This window comes from Hippocampus comes, unplaced genomic scaffold (genome assembly GCF_001891065.2).
Source record: "Hippocampus comes isolate QL1 unplaced genomic scaffold, H_comes_QL1_v1.1 scaffold33, whole genome shotgun sequence".
In the NCBI taxonomy this organism is placed as follows: Eukaryota; Metazoa; Chordata; class Actinopteri; order Syngnathiformes; family Syngnathidae; genus Hippocampus; species Hippocampus comes.
The window spans coordinates 1,267,892-1,287,761 of record NW_017804842.1 but is presented as its reverse complement, the minus strand read 5'-3'; the positions used below and the strand labels follow the sequence as shown (position 1 = coordinate 1,287,761).

The 19,870-nt window shown below is 41.8% G+C and overlaps 1 protein-coding gene across 3 annotated transcripts; it reads left to right on the top strand.

Annotated features, from left to right (window-relative positions):
* Positions 1-2,193: 2,193 nt before the first annotated feature.
* klf5l (Kruppel like factor 5 like) lies at positions 2,194-18,088 on the top strand. Of its 3 annotated transcripts, none has more exons than XM_019873594.1 (5): positions 2,204-2,299; positions 2,415-2,551; positions 10,421-11,318; positions 12,054-12,113; positions 16,953-18,088. In XM_019873594.1, the coding sequence occupies exons 2-5, from the start codon at positions 2,432-2,434 to the stop codon at positions 17,129-17,131; spliced, it is 1,257 nt and encodes a 418-aa protein (XP_019729153.1). In that variant the 5' UTR covers positions 2,204-2,299; positions 2,415-2,431; the 3' UTR covers positions 17,132-18,088. The 3 variants fall into 3 exon arrangements, with proteins under 3 accessions (XP_019729161.1, XP_019729153.1, XP_019729144.1); XM_019873585.1 differs by having other exon boundaries at positions 2,236-2,299; positions 2,395-2,551; XM_019873602.1 differs by lacking the exon at positions 2,415-2,551 and having other exon boundaries at positions 2,194-2,299.
* The last annotated feature ends 1,782 nt before the right edge of the window (positions 18,089-19,870 follow it).

The window sequence follows — 19,870 nt, the reverse complement described above, 5'->3', positions numbered from 1 at the left end:
AATTAGGCTTTAAATCCGTAGCATTGTTGTTAATTGGCTAACGATAGCATAGCTTTATTTTACAGATCATGCAATAACATTATGTTTGCAGCAGGAGGTTAACATTTTTGTTGATTATTGATAAAAAATAATAATTATTTTTAAGGATGGTAACTGGGCCTCTTGTCCGTAGATTAGCGTTTTGGTTAGCGAGCTAACAACAAACCGTTACTTCGATTTTTAAAGATGACCACGTAGCTTTATCTGGGGTGAGTGGCTAAGCCTCATGTTGGTAGCATGCCATTAGCATTTTGGAGAATGCATTCGCAACTGCATGCTGCTGTTTTTGCTTTTTCGCTGCCTGCCACATAGCTTTATCCAAGGATAGTAGCTTGGTCCTCACATTAGCAGCGGGATGTTAGCATTTTGGCTAATAAATTAAAAACAGCATACTGTCATTAGAGTCAGTGAGAGCAACACAAATGAACACCTACTCTTGTATGTTAACAAAAAAAAAAAATTATCTACTCAAATGTTAGCTCATTAGCCAAAATGCTAACACACTGATTACCGTCTGTGTCCTCAAACTCACTGAAGGGCGTTAGCCAAAGCCATACTTTGATGGGTCCTCATTAAGAAAAGGTCGCTGTTATGGAGGAATGTGACTATTCCGGTTGTCTTCTTGTGGATATTTTGAAGTTGCCGCTTTGGTCAAAACAGACTAAATATGTCATCACTCCCTTTTTTTTTTCACTGGAAATCTTGACACGGGTTCAGACCTGTAGGAAAAAGTGGTTCGGGTCATGCTAATTTTGGGCAACAAATGCTAACTGGTATCCATGGTGCTGTTCCATGTTGACACGAATCCACGGAAGCATTTTTTCCCCAACAGAAACTCGAGTGCTATTATGTGTCATTTGACAGCAATTAAATGGAAATTAAAAGGGCGATGGGATCCTCCCAGAGTTATTAACGCAAATGCGTTTAGAATGCATTTTCCAGTTTTTTTACATTTTTTATTTTTATTTTTATGCAAAGCAAAGTATCTGGGCAGACAAGAACAGCAAAGTTCAGGCTGTGAGAAAACAAAAAAAAACAAACAATTGTACCGCGTCCCAAACAATAACATTGGGTGGGCTTTTAAGTGGTACTTTTTTTCACTGTCATTATTTTTTTTTTACAATGTATAACTTGTGGTATTGTCAAGAAGAGGACTTGTATTTCTGATCCTTCACTTAATTTGGTTGTTAGCACACAGAAGTAGATCCAGATTCCCGTCTCTTGTCTTCTGTATGTCCCATTGTGTTCAGAGTGAGATATTGAGATATTACATAACTGAAAGATCTTGCATTACAGCGAAGAGCAAAACTTTTCGGAATTTGATGTGAAAATGTCAGTCATGACAAGATGTTTCTCGATACATTCTTACGTTTGGCTGTCACGTCTGACATTAAAATAAGTGTGTTTTTGACATGTAATTAATCAAAGTGAAATACATATTCATAAAATTAACATCACATTCTCCAGTATCGGGACTCCGTGTTGGTGAGTACTCGAGTGTAAGGACTTTTACTCCTGCTTGGTTGGAAAAAGGTAGTATTGGTGCATTTTTTTTCTTTTCTTTTTCTTTTATTCCTTTTTGAAATAAATTAGTGTGTAGCTACTTGAACCATAAAATATTTTAGTTTTTAAAATTCTGAAAATTATTTACTATGTAATTTATTTTGTTTTTATTTATTTTGTTTCTTCACACTTTGTAATCATTTTTAAGTGTTCATAATATTCATCTGTAGTGAAATCATAACAAGTACGAAATTATTGTTTTTATTGTTGTTTGATAGTGTATCACTTTTACATACATGAAATGTACAACTTTAAACTTTATATTAAAAATTTATTTTGAATTAACATTAAAAAAAACTCTTGCTTATCTTGCAAATGAAAACATTCCATATTTTGGATTTATAATCAGAAGTACGAACCGTGCTGTTGTTGTCATCATCTTATTCTACCCTGCAGCAAGAGGGAACTCTTGTGACATTTTTTATGTGTGTGCAGACTCAAAGAATGGGTTCTGAAAAATGAAAATATGTTTTATGAGTGTGTTTCAGACCATCAAATCTGTGCCATTTGGGACACTTCTCTTCCTGCTCACGCTCAGGTGAGTCCCGCCCACCTCCTCGGAGTCGATTGGCCGGCTCGGCTCCTTCTCGCTTCTGATTGGTAGTTTGGCTCAATACTTGAGCTCAGGTAAGCGGTAGCAGGTAAGAACAGCGCGGAAGACTTTGCTGGACTTACTTTGTTGCTTCTTTCAGCTGCGGTAAATATAACTATCCCCCGCCCCACCCCCACCCCCCCAAAAAAACGATATAAATACACATATATGTGTTTTTAAAAGACGAATTTCACCTAAAGGGAACGTTTTGAAATGGCAGCGAGCGTAGGGCCGGTCATGAATGCGCCGCAAGGGAGCGACGAGCGGGTGGTTTTCACGCAGCTAAAGCCGGTGAGGATGTCCGGAGCAGCGGAGGGTGCCGAGGACTCATCCGTGTTTGAGGACGTTAAGCCCGGGGTGAGAGTCTTCGCCGACCCGCCGACGTGAACCGGAGCTCCGGCTCCCCGCTCTGTGTGTTTACTCTCAATCAACTCCGTGTTGTATGCTCGCTCACCTGTGCGGGTTAAAGTCCTGCTTGACACCTGACGGCGTTAAAAAAATATAAGAAGTGCTGACGTGTTGGAATTAAACACACTACGGTGTGAGATGTTGGAACGTTGTGTTAGTCATGTGATCACATGATCGCTAGTTGACTTATGCAAAAAAAAAATGAAAAATTGTTGCCTGTGGAATTTGCAAGGCATGATCTTGACACAAATTTGACAAGCGACTGTGTTTAAGTTGAACGTAGCGTTTGCTATTTGCTACTTAACAGCTCCGGACCGCTGAACCAGGGGCTTCAACTCGCGCCAAAGTTACGCCTGCTGGCGGCGTTGTTGTTGTTGGTGCTGCTGCAAATGCTCTCCTTACTTAACTGCAGCCGGGCGGGAGTAAACTGCAAAGGACGTACGAAACCTGATGTGAAAGATTAAAAATTTTAAAGACACAGATTGCCGGGAAAGGATTTTTTTTTACTAATCGTCGAGACACAAGATGCTCCAAAAGACGATGATGAACTTTGTTATAAAAACACATCACTCTAAGTGCTGTAAAAGATGTCGATGTTAACTGTTGCGAAAATAACTTAAAGTTGACATAAAAGAGACAGATCCAAATTGTAAAAAGAAGTCGAAGGTAATTGTTAAAAGACTCATTTTAATTGCTGTGGAAAAAAAACGCATAATTGCTGTAAAAGACGTCAACGCTGATTGTCATTAAAGATGTTGGTGATGCAAATTATCGGCGTGAATAAGTGTCAAATGCCAGTGATGCTCATTAAAAAAAATAGATGCTAAGTGTCGTAATCGACATTGACACAAATTGTTATTAAAAGACGCAAATTGTGAAAGAGGGTCATGTTAATTGCCATTAAAAAAAAAAAAAGACGTCAACACAAAATATCGTAAAAGACCTCAATACAAAGTGTTGTAGGAGCTAACTGTCGTAAAAGACGTTGATGCTCATTGTTGAAAGATGCTAATAGCCATCAAGCATGCTTATGCTAAATGTTAAGACATCAATGCTAATTATCCATCCATCCATTTTCGGAACTTCTTTATCCTCGCAAAGGTGCGGGATCCCCCCTCCCAGCTGTCTTCGGGCAGTGGGCGGGGTACACCTTCAACCGGTTGCCAGCCAATCACAGGGCACACAGAGACCAACAACCATTCACAGTCACAGTCACGCCAAGGGACAATTTAGAGAAATCAATTAATTTGCACTTTGAGGCCTACCTGCTAACCAGTCGGCCACTGTGCCACCCAATGCTAATTACCATATACACACACATCAAAAGACACCAAGGGGGTCATTTCAAGACATTGACACCAATATTAAAAAAAAAAATTGATGCTGATAGCTGTAAAACACGCTCGTATTAATTGTTGCAATAGAATTCATCTCTATGTGTTGCAAAAAAATTGTTCAGGAGACGTGAAAGAGCAGACACAAATTGCCGTTAAGGTGATGACGCAAGTTGCAGTTGATGACAATAAACTGTCAGAGACATCAATGCTAACCGTTAATGGGTGATAATTGCTTTGAAAGGTAAAGGCAAGCCGTCGCGAAGCAAGTTGATGCTAACTGTCGTAAAAAGACGGCGACGCTAATTGTTCGGACGCCAAGTGCGGTTCGAGACGTTTACACTAATTGTTCTGATGCTGATTGGCTTGAAAGACGTCAAAGGGTGAATTGTTGTAAAGGTCGACGCTAATGATGAAACTATTGGTCCGAGGAAAAAGTACAATTGATGCTGAAAAAAACTAAGTAGAATTAGATTAAATGAAAAAGTTTTTTTTTTTTTTTAATGAAATCAAAATATAGAAAATGACACAAACGTACAAAATTACATTTCATGTCAACAATTCAAATTTAATTCAATTTTAAGATGGATGTTTTGGTTATTTTTTTGATTCGGGCGACTGTACTGTAGAGGCAAACGTATTCATTGGTTTGCGTGAAAGCACATTTAGAAATCATATATGACTAGATATGATGTACATTTGTGGTTAGAATTTCAAAGGTTTTTCAAATTTGCACAGCGGAGTGGATTAAAAGCCCCTGTCAGGCCATTTCTTGAACCGCGTGCCTCATGTTGCCCACCCCTTCAACTATAAATGCTAACCATTAGCCTCCTTGTTTTTTGGGAGGGGGGGGGCTGTCCATATTCCGTCTTCGTTTTCAGACCATTTTTTTGTCGTTTCTTGTCCTTTCTTTGTTGTTTGAAGCGAGCGCCTGTGCCGTGACAGCAGTATGCGGTCCGACCTGTCTGAGCAGGGCCCACATCTCCATAAGCCGCCTCGGGGCACCGCCGTCAAAGGCCCACCGCCATGAGAAAGTCAAGCAGCGGGGGGAGGGAGGAGGGGTTTTTTGAAGTGGGAGGGTCGTACGGATTTACCTGTCACGTGCTCGCTTTTGTTTCACCGCGTCGTCCTTTTATTTGAGTCTCGGAGTGAACTCTGATCTCTTCGGCTCGAGATCCTCCAAGTTTGTTTTTTAAATTCAGTACAGTCCATTTGTCACGTACACTTCATTTGTATTTAACTTTTAAGCAAAGAGCATATGCTTGTCATCTTTTAGGACTGTTTGTTCTCAAACATTTATTCAAGACTGTGACTGCCTGGTGTTAAACGTTACATTTTCCTGATGCACAGGCGTCGTCCCGCCTCTGTTACTACCTCAGAAGATGGAAAAATGCCAGGTCGACGTGGTTCGCCGCATTCCGAAGCCGGCAGCTCCGCGGGTTGACTTCCAACCTCCATTCCGTGTTGGTGCCTGCTGCAAAAGAACGTCAACACCGAAAAAAAAAGAGAGAAAAAGAAAATTGGCTTTTGCAGGAAGCGTGACAGGGGATACAAGCGGTATTACATGCAAATTACAGCTCTGATGCTACCTCAGAAGGCGGAGTCACACTTCAAATCCCTGTTCTATATCGGTGTCATTTAAACACAACAGGGGGGGGGGGGGGGGGGGGAATAAGAGGCGGGAGCATTTTTGGGCTTTTACAGGCCGCGTGGAAGGGGATGGAGGTGGCATCGCACTTCCCATTCAACTTCCAAAGCCAGCAAATTTGCAGGTTGCTTTCAAACTTCCATTCCGTGTTGGTGTCATTTACGGACTTGCAACACCTGAAAAAGGTTAAAAAAAATAAAACAATGAAGGCACTTACTGGAAGGGTGAAAGGGGCTGCAGTCGACTTCCCACCACTTGCAGTCCCTCAGAAAGCAGAATAATCACTCGACAACTTTTTCCTTCTGTTATGTTGTCCACCCACAAAAGGCATACCAAACTACAACCCCACGATTCCATGTCAACGCCAGGTATACAAAACCGCCAAAGTGGGAAAAAAAAAGCCAAATTTCCATCTTTACGAAGCAGTGTGAAAGGGTTTGAGGTGGACAAAGTTGACTTGGCAATCGGGGGTAGAAACAGAGACCCCTTTCCTACCACGTGGTGTATCGAATGTAGTAGTTGCGCGGAAATGTAGTAGGAACGTGCCAGCTTTTAGAGACAGTGTGAAAGGGGTCGAACCACATTGCAGTAGCCTAATGTGGCTTTGATGAAGACGCCCCAATGCTTTGCGTGTCCCGCCAGCCGTAACCGCGGAATGAGTAACCCATATGAAAGCCCTCACCGGATTCTTTAGCCGTGATATCAGCGGCCGTAAGACGACGGGGCCCGTTACACAGTAACCTGACGGTCACGCCTAATGAGCCCTCGCAGATCAATATTCAGATACGGCTCAACTACGTTTGGTGAGTGGGGGTTTATTCGAATTGTGCCGGCCTTCGACTAACCATTTGACCTCCTCGGCAACGTGCACGGAGTATTTGCATGTACGCAAAGCAGCCACGCAGGATTCCCCTGCACACCCTCATCCTTAAAAAGGAAAATGGAGTACCACTGGTGACCACCCCCAGCCGGTGGCGCTGTTTATAAAAAAAATATTGTAACGTGCTTTCTCTTGACTCGGGATTCTTTTTTTTTTTAATTCACATGTGAAATAACTACTGTTTTTAAAATAACTCCCGTAAGTCCATCCAGATGATTCGCCCTGTCCTTTTTCCCGTGTTCTGCCTAACAACAAGCTTCCGAAATGAGCAATTCATCCTTAGAGCTTTAAGCAATGTCAAGAGTTTCCGAATTTGTGCAATTTATCATGCGTTCAATCACTTCAAGTGTTCGCTTAAATGATCACAACACGAAAAAATTTTGCTGTTAGCTAAGGTCAGACGCATTTTTTATGATTATTTTTTTAATGAACAAAAATTTGCACTAAACTTCTCTGTTTGCTTTGGTTGTTAACTCATGTCGTGATTACCTGTCACGCATGGTTGCGCGTGTGTACGAAACACTACCCGCAGAATACTCTCTGCTTAAGCAGCTTAACTTTTTGTTTTGACTGTGAAAAATCTCGCCGTCTTTCGGTTTCGAACGCTAGCTTGGTCTTCAGGTGATAAGAGACTGAGCTCTACAAGTGGCCGTACAAATCTGCAACATACAGTACAAGGAAAGTCAAAAATAATCCAAAGAATTCAGTTGATCTAAATTTGGACAAAAGCGAGTTTTATGATCCCAAGTTATTTGTAGTTGCAATTTCAAATTAGCACGTTAAGCTAACGCAGTGATGATGGCTCTTGCTCAAGTTGAGCGCAGGGTGGTAAATTGGTACGATAATGCGAACATATTTTTAATTAAAAAAAAAAAAAAAAACATTTTGATGGGTTTCGGCCTCAAACTTAACGCCAAACCCTCGAGCATCTCAATTATTAGCATGTGGAGCTAGCACATTTGGAAGGTGGCTCAATAGGTCCTAAAATATTACCACGTCACAATTTTCCATTTTAGCAAAGCAATTTTCACGATGCTTCAGTAGTGTTTGTTTTTTTAGTAAAATGCCAACACAAAGATCAGAACGTAAATACTTAATAATCATCCAAAATAAGACTCACGACAGGGGAAGGTCATAAATCATCATCAGGTTGCGCTTTTTTTGTTGTCTTTTTCAGCATAAGTTTCCTGGATTCTTTCGTCACCCTTATCTTGGATTTGAGTGCTAACACAAGGAAGTGAACTTAACTTATTTTTTAGAACAAGACTTACTTTCCCTCGCTTCACGAGGAGGTCATAAAAAATTACCCAGTCAAGGTTTTCGATATTAGCCAACCCGTTTCCTGGAAGCTTGAGTCATGTTCATTTTGGAGTTAAATCGAAAGAACGGGAATTATGGTAAGTCAAAACAAGTCTTGTTATAGCTCACCGCGTCAGGTCATAAAATAGCAGCACATTCTCAAAGGTCTTGATGCTGACATGAAATTCTGATCCAGCATTCAACAAGACCAGACAAGGTGCCATTTTAATGAAAGAAATAAAAGGTGTTTTCCTCCGTTTGAATAGCTCTTAATCCCGACTTGTTGGTGTATGAAGCAAAACATCAAACCTTTCACTAAACGACGCACATGCTACTCAGACAACAAACACAGAGTTCCCTCTGCACGGGTGTGTCGCTGGAAGCCAGCGCACTCAGCCAAGCCAAAAAACAAAGGCTGGAGGCATGCGAACCATGCAGTGAAACGTAAACTCTGTTAAGTAAAAATAGACACATGGAAGCAAAAGAAGGCCTGGAAAAAAAAAACATAATAACCAAAGAACAACAACAGTTTTGCAAGAACAAAAAAAATCATGTTTGGAATGAAGATGAGCAACTTAAGAGGAAGCTAATCTGACCGAGACATCGAAAAAAAAATTCTCACTCTTTTGATGAATGTCTGCTTGTTCATATCTTGCCTTTTGTTTATCCCAATTCATAGTATCCGTAGCATGCTGATCTCACGTAATTTGAAACATAACATTTGACTACAGTCACCTTGAGGGGGGGGCGGGCATGGGGGGGGATGTTTGGGTGAGTGCTAACACAGATTGTTAGCAATCTTAGCTCAACTTTGTGTAGCTTTGCACCAGTTTCATGAATCAGTGAGATAAGGCCAACTACTTTTCATGTTGGTAGGAAAATAAATACATCGTGTGCGAGCCAGTGGCTAACTCTGAAGCATGTCAGTTTTATTCGCATGCTTAACTCGTCCATCGTGTAAGACGGCTACTGCTCAAGATTAGCTCAAGTGTTGTACGGCTCTACGATCATGCTAACATGTTAAGTTGTTCCAAAAATAAAAAGACTGGTGGTTTTGCCAGTGTTCTAGCTAATGGCTAACGCGTGAGCTAACACATCACATAGGGTAACGGTTTCAGTTGAAGAGCGCGCCATATGTCGGCAAGGTGACTGTTACATTCTCTCGATGTTTGTAGTAGAAAATACTTGGCTTTGCTTCGTGTCAAGATATTGACGAATCCTCGAACATCTCAGATTTTTAGCATGCTTAGCTAACACCTCATGTAAAGTCAGCGCAACCTTGCATGGCGATGATGTACTAAAGATACTTTGATAGACTTGACGTTCAAACTAAAGGCTAACCCTCAAACAGGTCAGATTATCAACAGGTTTAGCTAACACGTGTAGTCAAACGGTTCAAAAGTTTCGTGCAGCTCATCGTTTTCATCTGAGGTTACTGAAGTCATCAAGCATGACAGTCAAGAATGTTTTGGATGAACAGAGTAGCCAATGACCTGCGGTCTAAGCACAAGAAAACAAAACCCATCTCGGTATGGTTTGAACAATGTCTCCAGGCATCCAGTCAGTTAATAATTGGAGAAGGCGCTCGACTTATCCCGCTTTGAATCCTGGCGTCCGATGATAACAAAACAGTAAGAGTCGCTTATCAGCTCCGGATTCGACTTTATTGGACGAGAAGGGGAGTTTCCATTCGGTGGGTCCATCTAACAGTTGATCCTCAGGTGACCTCAAGTTCATTCAGATCAAAGGATTCTGGTTTATAAGGCAGGAAACGCACTGCTATTGTTCTCCATTCAAAACACTGACAAAGTTATCAAGACTCTGGCCTTGTTTGATTTATTTATTTGTTTTTATTACCCTTTCAGCGTGTTCGCAGCTAACTTGAAATGAAAAAAAAAATGGCGTTTTCATGGGTTCCCAAATGGCCCGAAACGGGCACAATAGAGCCAAAGGGTACACACTTTGATGTCAACAGCGTATTATCGATGACCGTTTTTCAAGACCTAAAGTTGCAACCTCGTGCAATCAACATCTTTGGAAAGCATCATTGAGCTAAAATGGTAGAAAATAAGGAAACAAAGTCGACACCGAGAGCCAGCATACAGTCCGGCGGGTTAAATTCCTCGCCATTGCGACACAAAATGGCCACATCTGCACATCCGTTGCCCTCAATGGCTCAGAGGAATGCGAAGAAAACGGTGGTCATTCGCCTGGCGCCGGCATTTTATGACCTTCCGATGGAGCGAGTGATAACGAAGCTTGTTCTGGATGATTAGTAAGACAAAAAAAGGGTTTGCAAAAAAAAAAAAAAAGGACAAGGAGAGCGGCAGGAATAGCGAAGAGCTGGGTGAAATTTGTGAAATGCAACCCCATCAAATAAATTGCACGCACGACTTATACTTGTGAAGAATGAGGGACACCGCCTTTCACAGCCAATTTTCCGTGCTTCTCTTCTGCATCAACGGCACAGGCATGGAATGGGGGTTGAAGTCTGCGGGTTGCAGAGTTAGCTTTACCATCGCAACCGATCCGGCATTCCGCCGTAGCAGAGGCGTCACGGATGCAGACATGGAGGACTAAGTTGACAGGGCAGTTTTGAGTCCACCGAGGTCTTGCCACTTGTTCTTATTCCGATTGTCTGCGACTCGTCCTTCTAGGCGCAGTTGGAGATGGACAAATACCTCCCCCAGATCACCAGCTCGCTTTTGAGCCCTGCCATCGACCTGAGTGACAAGAAGTACCGGCGGGACAGCGCCTCGGTGGTGGATGAGTACTTCTCCGAGGACAAGCCCGGCGCCCCCTACAGCCTCAACATCAACGTTATCCTCCCCAGCTCCTCCCATTTGCGCACGGGCCTCTATCGCCACAACACGAAGACCCTGCCCCCGACGCAGATCAAGACGGAGCCCGGACTGGAGGTGCCCTGCTCCTCCGCCGGCACCCAGGCCCTGCCAGACTTCACCTCGGTGTTCAACGTGCCCCCCGTGGTCAACGGTGTTTTCATCAAGCCGGACCTGAGCTCCAGTGGCGTCTCCCTTTCCAACGGGTCCCAGCAGCAGCAGAGTTTGGACACGGAGCTTCACATAGGACCGCCGGCCCCCCAGCCGCAGGTCTACCACATGCCAGGCAACAGCACAGCGGACCTCAACATGACTCTGCCCCACTCCGGACCCTCGGCGTCCGGTTCTCGGACCATGCTGAACCTCGGCAATGCCAGCGGCGTTGGCGGCTACATGTTGGCCGAGCACCAGCTGGGGGCGCACCACGGTTACTACCCGGCATCCGGCGCCCAGCATGCGGGCCCTCACAGCCTGCCGCCCTCACCGCCAAACTCGCAACCCGGCAGTCCCGAGGCTCAGGCTGATCTGCTGAGTTTGGCGAGCCAGCCGCCACCTCCGTACCAACAGCATGTGGTGGGTGGGATAAAAGTGACGGGGTTGTCCCCTCACGCCATGCTGATGACGCACGGCCAGGGTGTCCTGACGGGGCCGAAATACAATCGACGGAACAACCCGGAGCTGGAGAAGAGGAGGATTCATTTCTGCGACTATCCAGGTCTTGCACCTCTCTCAGCTACCCTTTGACACCTTTTTATAGCGCTCAGTTTTGCCCAAATGCATTGCAATCCAAAATAATTTGGGGGGCTTCAAACAAAACACACACAAAAAAGGTTGTTTTTTTCCCCAATGTATCTATAATGGCCATCCATTATATGCAGATTTTCACTCTTCCTTTCCAGGTTCCCTGGACCCTGAATTCGCATCTATCTACCATGAGAGCTAGTTAACCACCTAATTAGCATTTATGTGTCAATCTATTGACGTTAGTATGTCAATTAACTCGCTATCTACCTTGCTCGCCTATCTGTCAAGCTACTGAGCGAGCTACTTTTCTTGGATCTATCTAGTGAAGTGTACCCGATTAAACCGCCTGCGGAGCTGTCTCGCTAGCATCGTGAGACTGTTGTAAAGTCATGGTGCTCAATGATGGATTTTAATCCCACAGTTAATTTGACCATTGAAATGTTTAGCGTTAGCATTTTTCTCAGGGCATTATCTCACCTATTCAACGCCACTAACAACCTATTTCCTCCTTGGCAGAGGTCTCAAGCACACCGTGTACTTTTCGTCTTTTGAAACGCGGTTAAACACTCTTATATGCAAATGTATCCACAAAGGTGCCAATTACTTTTGTTGTTGTTTTAAGAAGATGCTCAACTTGTTTTCCTTTTTTCTTTTTTGTGCCATCAGCTTGACTCACGCTGTGATTTATTTTTTTATTTTTTTCCAGGCTGTACAAAAGTTTACACAAAGAGCTCGCATCTGAAGGCGCACCAGAGGACGCACACGGGTAAGAAAAAAAAAAAAGCACCAGATAAGGGCATCAGGAAGTGTGTGTTAATATCCTGGAGTAATAGCAAAAGAATTCACGTCTTTTTTACCGGCTGTGCCGCGTGTCCGTACCTGCCTGGCGAAAGAGAAAAAAGCACTAAGGGGGGCGGGCACGGGAGGAAAGGGAAACGAGGTATAGCCGAGGCTAAAACCAGTTACTCCTGCTCTTTAGGCCTTTTCAGAAGAAGATTAAGGGGCATGGGGGTTGTAGTCGTCTGCACGGGGAAAGCCGGTTTCGATAGGGTTCTCATTGCCCTCCCTCTTCTCTCTTTTTTTTTGTTTGTTTGTTTTTGCACGATGGCAAAAATGTGGCGTTGAAAGAGTGTAAATGTCATAAATAGATAACACAGACGGGTCCTGTGGGAAAGTTCCCACTGTAAACGGCAGCAGTGAGAAAGTTAAACACAAAACAGAAAACGTAGCTGGAGGTAGCGATGCTAGCTATTTGAAGAGACACAAAGTAGTTTCAGTATTTAGCCGCCTTATTCGCATTTAGATTTGTATGATATATTTATTTATCTGTCTACATATTAATGTAGGTTCATCTGTTAACCTATCAAGACGACCAGCCACTTAATAAGCATTTATCGGCGGTATCTATCTGTGTAGCTAGCCATCTAGTCTCAAATGTTTGGTCTCTGTAACTCGATCCATCTCTATCACGAAAGTTACATGGCCCCCATATAAGCTTTTATTTGTTTACATCACTATTGTGGTAGTTATGAAGGTAGGTAGCTCGTATCTATCTAGCTAATTGACGACACAAACGTTATCTATGAGGATGAACCATTTAGTCCAGAGGCCTCATTCTGGTCAAGAGCCTCTCATCGGCAGGTTTCACTTGCAAAACGGCACTTGTCCCGTCTTGTTTTTTTCCGTTCGGTTGATGGCGATGACTCATGAGCGGAGTATGTGGAACGGCGAGGTCCTTTCTAATGGCTAAATGAAAGAAGAAGCTTGGACGCTGTCGCTCATGTTTGTGCAGCAATATCTGAAGCGATAAATAAATAAATGCCTCGCAGTTTAGAGACACAGCATGTAGTTAGCGAGGCTGCCATTCAGTCCAGGGCTTCTGGGTTCGAATCTCGGGCTGCGTTTTACCATCAAAAAGCAACAGGTGCACTTTTGTCTGCCCCAAGCTGAACAATGTACTTGTTTGTATTGTTGGTTCAATAAAACGATGCAGTCGTTTGACATTTGCTTCGGGTATAGTTGTTTGAGATGAGCCAGCTAAGCTACTGAGGCTTGCTCTTGCCGTATCACTTTTGAACCATCGCTAATTGCCCACTTTTTGCTAACATATGCTATTTTAGCTTCGCATGTTGTTGTTTTTCGTCGACATCAACAAGTTGATCCGAAAGCTTGACGGACTTTGTGACAATTAAGCGAATCGTTCACAATTGGGGTAGGGGGGTACAACCTTGACCGTGGACTTGTGTGTTTGGACCCCCACCCTCACCCACACTCCAAACCCCCCCCAACCCTCTTTCCAAACACAGGTGAGCTGATAAAGACTTTATGGACGTCCTGGAGAGGCCTGTTAAGTGTTTGCTCTTTGCCTCAGTAAAAGCGTGCGGAGGTAGTAGTAAAGTGTCACAATTGTGATACAAGATTTGCTTATAGAGGAATGAAAGAGCCAGAATGGAGGAATGTTTTTTTCCCCCTCTTATTTAATTTTTTGGTAGATTTGTTTTTTTTTTTTAAGTGTGTAATTCTGGACAAATCATCCCAAATTTTGCTACATTATATTCTTCCTTTCTCCCGGCGGGATAGCAGACCAGTTATGGTGGTTGAGAATGAAATAAAATTAATACAGTTACCTTTTAAAAAAAAAAAGTAACACTATTTTCTTTTTTTGTGGGGCGGGGGAGACAATATTCTATCCGTTTTTAGTTAAAATCCTGTTCCATTTGGGCGAGAACACCACACTGGTTGTACCAATTTTTGATTTTGACCATATTTCTCATCCCCAATAATGATTCAGCATGGGTCCCTGTTGCCGAAACGCTAAAGCCCCATCACATTTTAGCGTTGTAGCTTTTGAGCAAAGCAGATGACATCGGTGTCGGTGCAAATTTCGAATCCCCCAATTGGAAAAGAAACGTCAATGCTCCTTTAAAAAGTGCACAAAAAGCCTTTTGTGTGCGGCAGAGAGAGTGATGGATGCTCTTTTGTGGCGTTTTGTGTTGTGGTGTTTGCTGTGTTTTAGAAGACGCTTCCATGCGCAGACATGCTACATTAGTGCATGTGCGCTTGAGTGTTTCAGGTTTCTAATTTGCCAGCTGTACAAACAGTTGAGCTTTGAATGCTTTTTAAGGACATTTGGAAGTGCTACTTATACTTGTACACGGTGAAGTTGTATGAGAAAAATGTTTTTGTCAACGTACATTGTTATTACTTCAAAACTATTTATAAACTATAACCCCACAATGAACACATATCTCAAGTCAATGGGGGGAAAAAAAGTCAATTTTCTGGTCATTGATACTTTTTTGTACAAATATGGCATATTCAAAAAAATAATAATATCAAAGCTGAAAGAAAATGAAGCATTTCTTAAAACTCACCAAAAAGTCCAAATAAACACTAACTATAAAGAAAACTATATTATAATACTGCACGGGACTTCGAATAATATCAATTAAACATGCCCCACCCCCAAGTTTTTTACTAATTTAGAGAACGTATATTTTATGGACCAAGTCCTGCTGATTTCTGTCTCTCGATGTATAAATCATAGCTTGATTACCTCCCCAAAGGCAGCTGACCTTTTTGTTGTCCGATTTAGAAAAATACGCCAGCCGAGAGTGTTTGTTCAGCACGAGTCGGATTTCAGCCGCCAATTTGCGCACCCTGGAGGATAATAATCCGTGTCAGGCGACCGTGCTTTTGACCAAACACACCTGTGGGGCCCCTCTGACAATACACACCACCTCATATTTGATTGTTTTGTTATTGTTCCCAAAGGGAACGATGTTTTTGAAACTATGGTAAATTGACGTTAGTGTCAGTTTATTACGGTCACCTGCTGCCTGCTCTTTGGACTTCCCCAGTCGCCGCCAATAACTGCCCATGTCGTGATTGGTTGATTGATTGGTCAATAGCCGCGCGCTAATCTGATCGCCGCCGGCAATGAGCACTTCATGACTCAAAGGTGATAAAATGGCTCACTGGAGGAGGACCTTGTAGTCAGAGGATTCTCAGCCCAGGAACCCCACTTTGACTTCAGAAAATCACAGTAGATCCCGTTGTGGATAGTTAGCATGTTTGCTACCTCATTTTGCCATAACTATTTGCATCAACTTTTGACATTTTGTGAAGTCACTGAGGTTGCCGGTTGTTATTTGGATATGCTGATTATATTTTTCTGAATTTCACATGTCTGCTTGCTACTTCACTCGCTCTTGAATTAAATTGATGGCATTTAGAGAAGCCACCATGTTTGCTAGCTCATTGATCCACAAGCTCTTGAATAAAATGATCACAATTTAGGATGGTATTGAATTTGCTAGCCCATTTACGAGCTGGAAATCAAATAAACTGAGAACATTTTGATCAGTTAGCTCGTAGGTTAGGTGCTAATCGTGCCAACGGACCAGATTTGTGGAAATTAGCACATTTTGGGACGATTGCGTGTTTGCTAACCGTAAGACGAAACTAGTTTTTGACAATGCAGGAAAGTTGGTTTTTGCAAGCTATTAATCGGATGAATAAATCACATTTGTGGAAGTTCATGTGGGCCATCTGTTTATCTGATCAATCGATCGCGTCACACTTTGGTATTTTATTTCAGTCAATTTATCATATTTTATAAGGTAACAATGTTTCTCCGAGTTTATGAAGTGTTCATATTTTAAGAAGTTAGCAGTTGTTTTCGCTCACCTGCTAACTGTTTATTGAGTTAACTGTTGACATTCTGTGAGGTTAGCATGTGTGTTAGCTCATTTTCAGCTACTATTTGGATAAAGTGTCACATTTCAAAAAAGTCAGCCTGTTTGCTCATTGCCCCAAAACAAGATTGTCACACCAACTGAATTAATATCTAATTTTCTGATCTTCTTTGGAGTTTTTATGTTTTCTCTCTTCCTGCTTTTTAATCTTTTGTGTTTCTTGTGGCATGTTTGCATAGGAGACCATTCAACATCCTTTTTTTTTTTTTTTTTTTTTTTACTCAGTCTTTGTTGATGATTAGCTGGCACTTTGGCAGCCGCACATTTAAAATGTCAAACATTTGGGTGTGGTTCATTTAACGTCTGCTTAGATTGAGCCCAGCTCATTATTTTTCACCTTTTGTTCTTTTTCTTTTTTAAAATTTTTGTTTAATCAGAAAAGAAACTGATTAATATCCTGGTCTTCAACTTTTCTTGGCAAGCCTGAAAACTAGAAGTTTTCTGTTTCATTCACTAAATGTAGTGATTGTATTTTTTGTGAGTTAGCATGTTTTGTCGCAGTTATTTGGATAACGTATTCACATTTTGTGGACTTCGTATGTTTGATAGCTTTTAACAGACAGAAGTAGTGGTTTGCTGCCATCTTGTGGCATCTCGGTGCCAAGGAACTAGTAAATTGCGGAGATTAATTCAGACAAAAGTAGCGCTTTCTTGTGGCTTATGGCGCCAATGAACTATATTTAAGTGAGTTGAAGAGTAGTGGTAGTGCTTTGCCACTCTCTCGTGGTATCTCGGGCAAAAACTTTTTCCATCGAACACGCATGCAATCTATTTCAGTTGTTTTTGCTGCTGCTACTGCTGTGGTTGTTTTTCTTAAATTAACTGAGCTGCCGTGTTGTGGTTGTCAGGCGAGAAACCGTACCGCTGCACGTGGGACAACTGCGACTGGCGCTTCGCCCGCTCCGACGAGCTGACCCGACACTACCGCAAACACACGGGCGCCAAACCCTTCAAGTGCGTGGCCTGCAGCCGCTGCTTCTCGCGCTCGGACCACCTGGCCCTGCACATGAAGCGCCACCAGAACTGAGAAAGCGCCGGGGATCCTCCGCAGGAAGTGCGGACAAGTCGGAACATTTTCACTGTGTTTTTCTTCTCTGGGTTCTCCAAACCACAAAACACTTTCCCGCAAGATGTGGTCAAAATGTTTCTCACTTTGCAAATTACGGAAGGGAAAAAAAAAAAAGTTAAATACATGGCTAGTGGAGCGCAAAAATCTCCGGTTCTCACCCCAAAAAAATTCATGGTCTTTGTCCCTTTACTCATGTATCACCTTTTCCACAAATTTTTGTCCGAATTGTTCAGGTCTGGTATTGACAAACTACGCCCCCCTGCCCCCTCCAAAAAAAAAGTCAATTTATGAGTGAAGAATGAAATGTAAAAAATTCTGCTAAAGCTCCAAAAATTGCACATGCTGGAACATTCCTCAAACTTTTCTCAAAATCTGTTATGTTACAAAACGCACGTTATGTTTTTAACTTAAATGAGAGAAAAAAAAAGAAATCTTCCTTGGTGGAGCGAATCAAGCAATTTGCTTTTTGTATTCCTCTATATTGTAAAGTGGCTATCAACTATTTTTTGTGGATTTTTTTTTTTTTTTTAACATTCCGTCTTCTCTAATTCTTCCTCTCGTGAGAAATTTCTGTACTTTCCGTGGGACAGGTGGACGCCCCGCCCCCGCTTTCATGTAAATAATGTTTATATATCTATTGTGCATATGTGTCTGCAAGGAAAGGACAAAAAAACAATGAATGTATCTAGATTTATACTTGATGTTTTTTTTCTCTCCACGTTTTGTTAATACAAGTAGAAACTTCCCTTAAGTGCGTCATTATAGTAACATAAAATGGGACTTAGTCATGGACTGGTTCTGCCTGTTCTGGCGCTCACAGGGCTCAAGTCGTTAGCTGATGTTTGTGTCGGTTGCTTCCATGGCAACCAAGTAGTGTAGTCAACGATTGTACGATGTCATTTTAAAAGATAATTTTTAAAATTTTGTTTTCGGGCCCGCCATTCATCGATGCGGTGAAATTGTCTTTTATTTCAATGCTAAAATGACTTTTTTTTTTCCTCATGGCTTTGCAAGGATTCAAGTTCTCCAAGCTGGCGTGTATATAAACATCAACAAAAAGTGTCATATGAATTCTTTTCAATGCTCTTGTAAATATTTCCTTGCTTTTTACGACGTCTCGTCAGGATTTTAATGTCGAATTGGATTTTTTTGTCAAAAGCCTCAGTGGAGTTTTCAGTTTTTTTGTTTTTTTTTTTTGTCAAAAAATTTTGCAATAAGATAATTAAAAAATTGATAATGTGTGACTTTCTTGTGTTTTGTTAAGTTGGGTCAATGATTAATGTTGGAAATAACGGTTAGCTTAAATCCATTAAATTAAGCTTGTTTATGAATGTTATTCACATGGCATTACTATCCAACAAAGCACATGTATCTCCACATTTTTAACTGTTGCTACTTTCATCTGAAAATTGTATGTTTTTGTTTCTCCAAAAGCCCAAGTTATTAATTATAACGTAAAGTCTTTTAAGAAGTCAGTAGCTGGTAGATATACAATATTTAGCATAATATCACCTCAGAAGTTTTTTGTTTTCATGTGAAAAACAAAATCTAAAATATATATATTTTTTAATTATAAGGGGCATTAAATTTTACCGAACACAAAGTTGGTGTTAGTGTTTTTTGGATTAAAAAAAAACACATTTTGGAAAAATGGTTTGCGTCGCATCATATCTCCAAATTTTATTATCATGTTGTAAAACTACAAAGATAATTTACAATTCAGCTGGAACCTCGAGTTACAAATGCTCCTTTTGGTGTACTTGTGTGTATTTGAGTTATGTGCAGCATTTTTAAAGAAAAACGACCTATTTACGTACCACAGTATTTTCGTAAAGACGGAAGCTGTTGCATATGTAGATGAAGTAACACTTCCGCCTTCATCATCATCCAATCACAAATCGCCGTGGCGTTTGTGATTTCCGAAGATCATACCATTTTTATTAAAAAAACAACGCTTTGCTGTATGTATGTTAAAGATGTTAATTTGATTGCCTGATCTTTGTACAACAAGGAAAAAAAAGCTTTGGTCGTAATGGTGGTATTTTCCCCCCCTATACTGGCTCTTTAAAGGAGAGCTCAGTGACGTGCCTCTGTGCGTAAGGCCGTGGGGTGAAAAGGCGGGTTTTCAAACTGAATACGGAAGTAATTTGGCCGGCTAATGAGCTTTAACTCAAACTGGCCAGCAATGCGATCAATAAAGCCCATCTCGGCAGCGTATGAAACCTTAGCATGTCTCTCGCTCACGCCGTTACGCATGTGAACAAAAATGAGCTCCGTTTGCGCCAAAGAATTCGTTTCCTCAGCTTTAGAATGGCGCTGATGCCCGCTGGATTTTATTTGGACCCACTTGGATTGGATTCTACCCTTGGCCACAATGCGAAGAGGGATCCTGGTTAAAGTAAGCCATTTTCAATTTTAAACTTTATGGGCGTTTTAGGAGTGGACAGGCTGACGGGCCTAAGATAGCAATGACGGAAGCGCGGTTAAAATCACACTGACGGATGATGACAGTTTGGTTGGGCTTGAAATAATGACGTCTAGATGGCCCGGTCGCTGGAGAATGACGAATTACCGGCAACATTTACTGACGAGCCCACCACTTCTTCACGTTTGGATAGAAAAGTGTTTAAAAGATATATATTTTTTTTTGTGCAAAATGTCAAGATGTATGTTTGTTGGAAAGTGGCAATAGGTACA

What these genes read in the sequence shown, in the direction of transcription:
- klf5l (XM_019873585.1), top strand. Translation starts at nt 2,408, where the DNA reads ATGGCAGCGAGCGTAGGGCCGGTCATGAATGCGCCGCAAGGGAGCGAC. An exon ending in TCATTTCTGCGACTATCCAG is followed by an intron (nt 11,319 to 12,053) that starts GTCTTGCACCTC and finishes ATTTTTTTCCAG; the next exon opens with GCTGTACAAAAGTTTACACA. An exon ending in GCACCAGAGGACGCACACGG is followed by an intron (nt 12,114 to 16,952) that starts GTAAGAAAAAAA and finishes TGTGGTTGTCAG; the next exon opens with GCGAGAAACCGTACCGCTGC.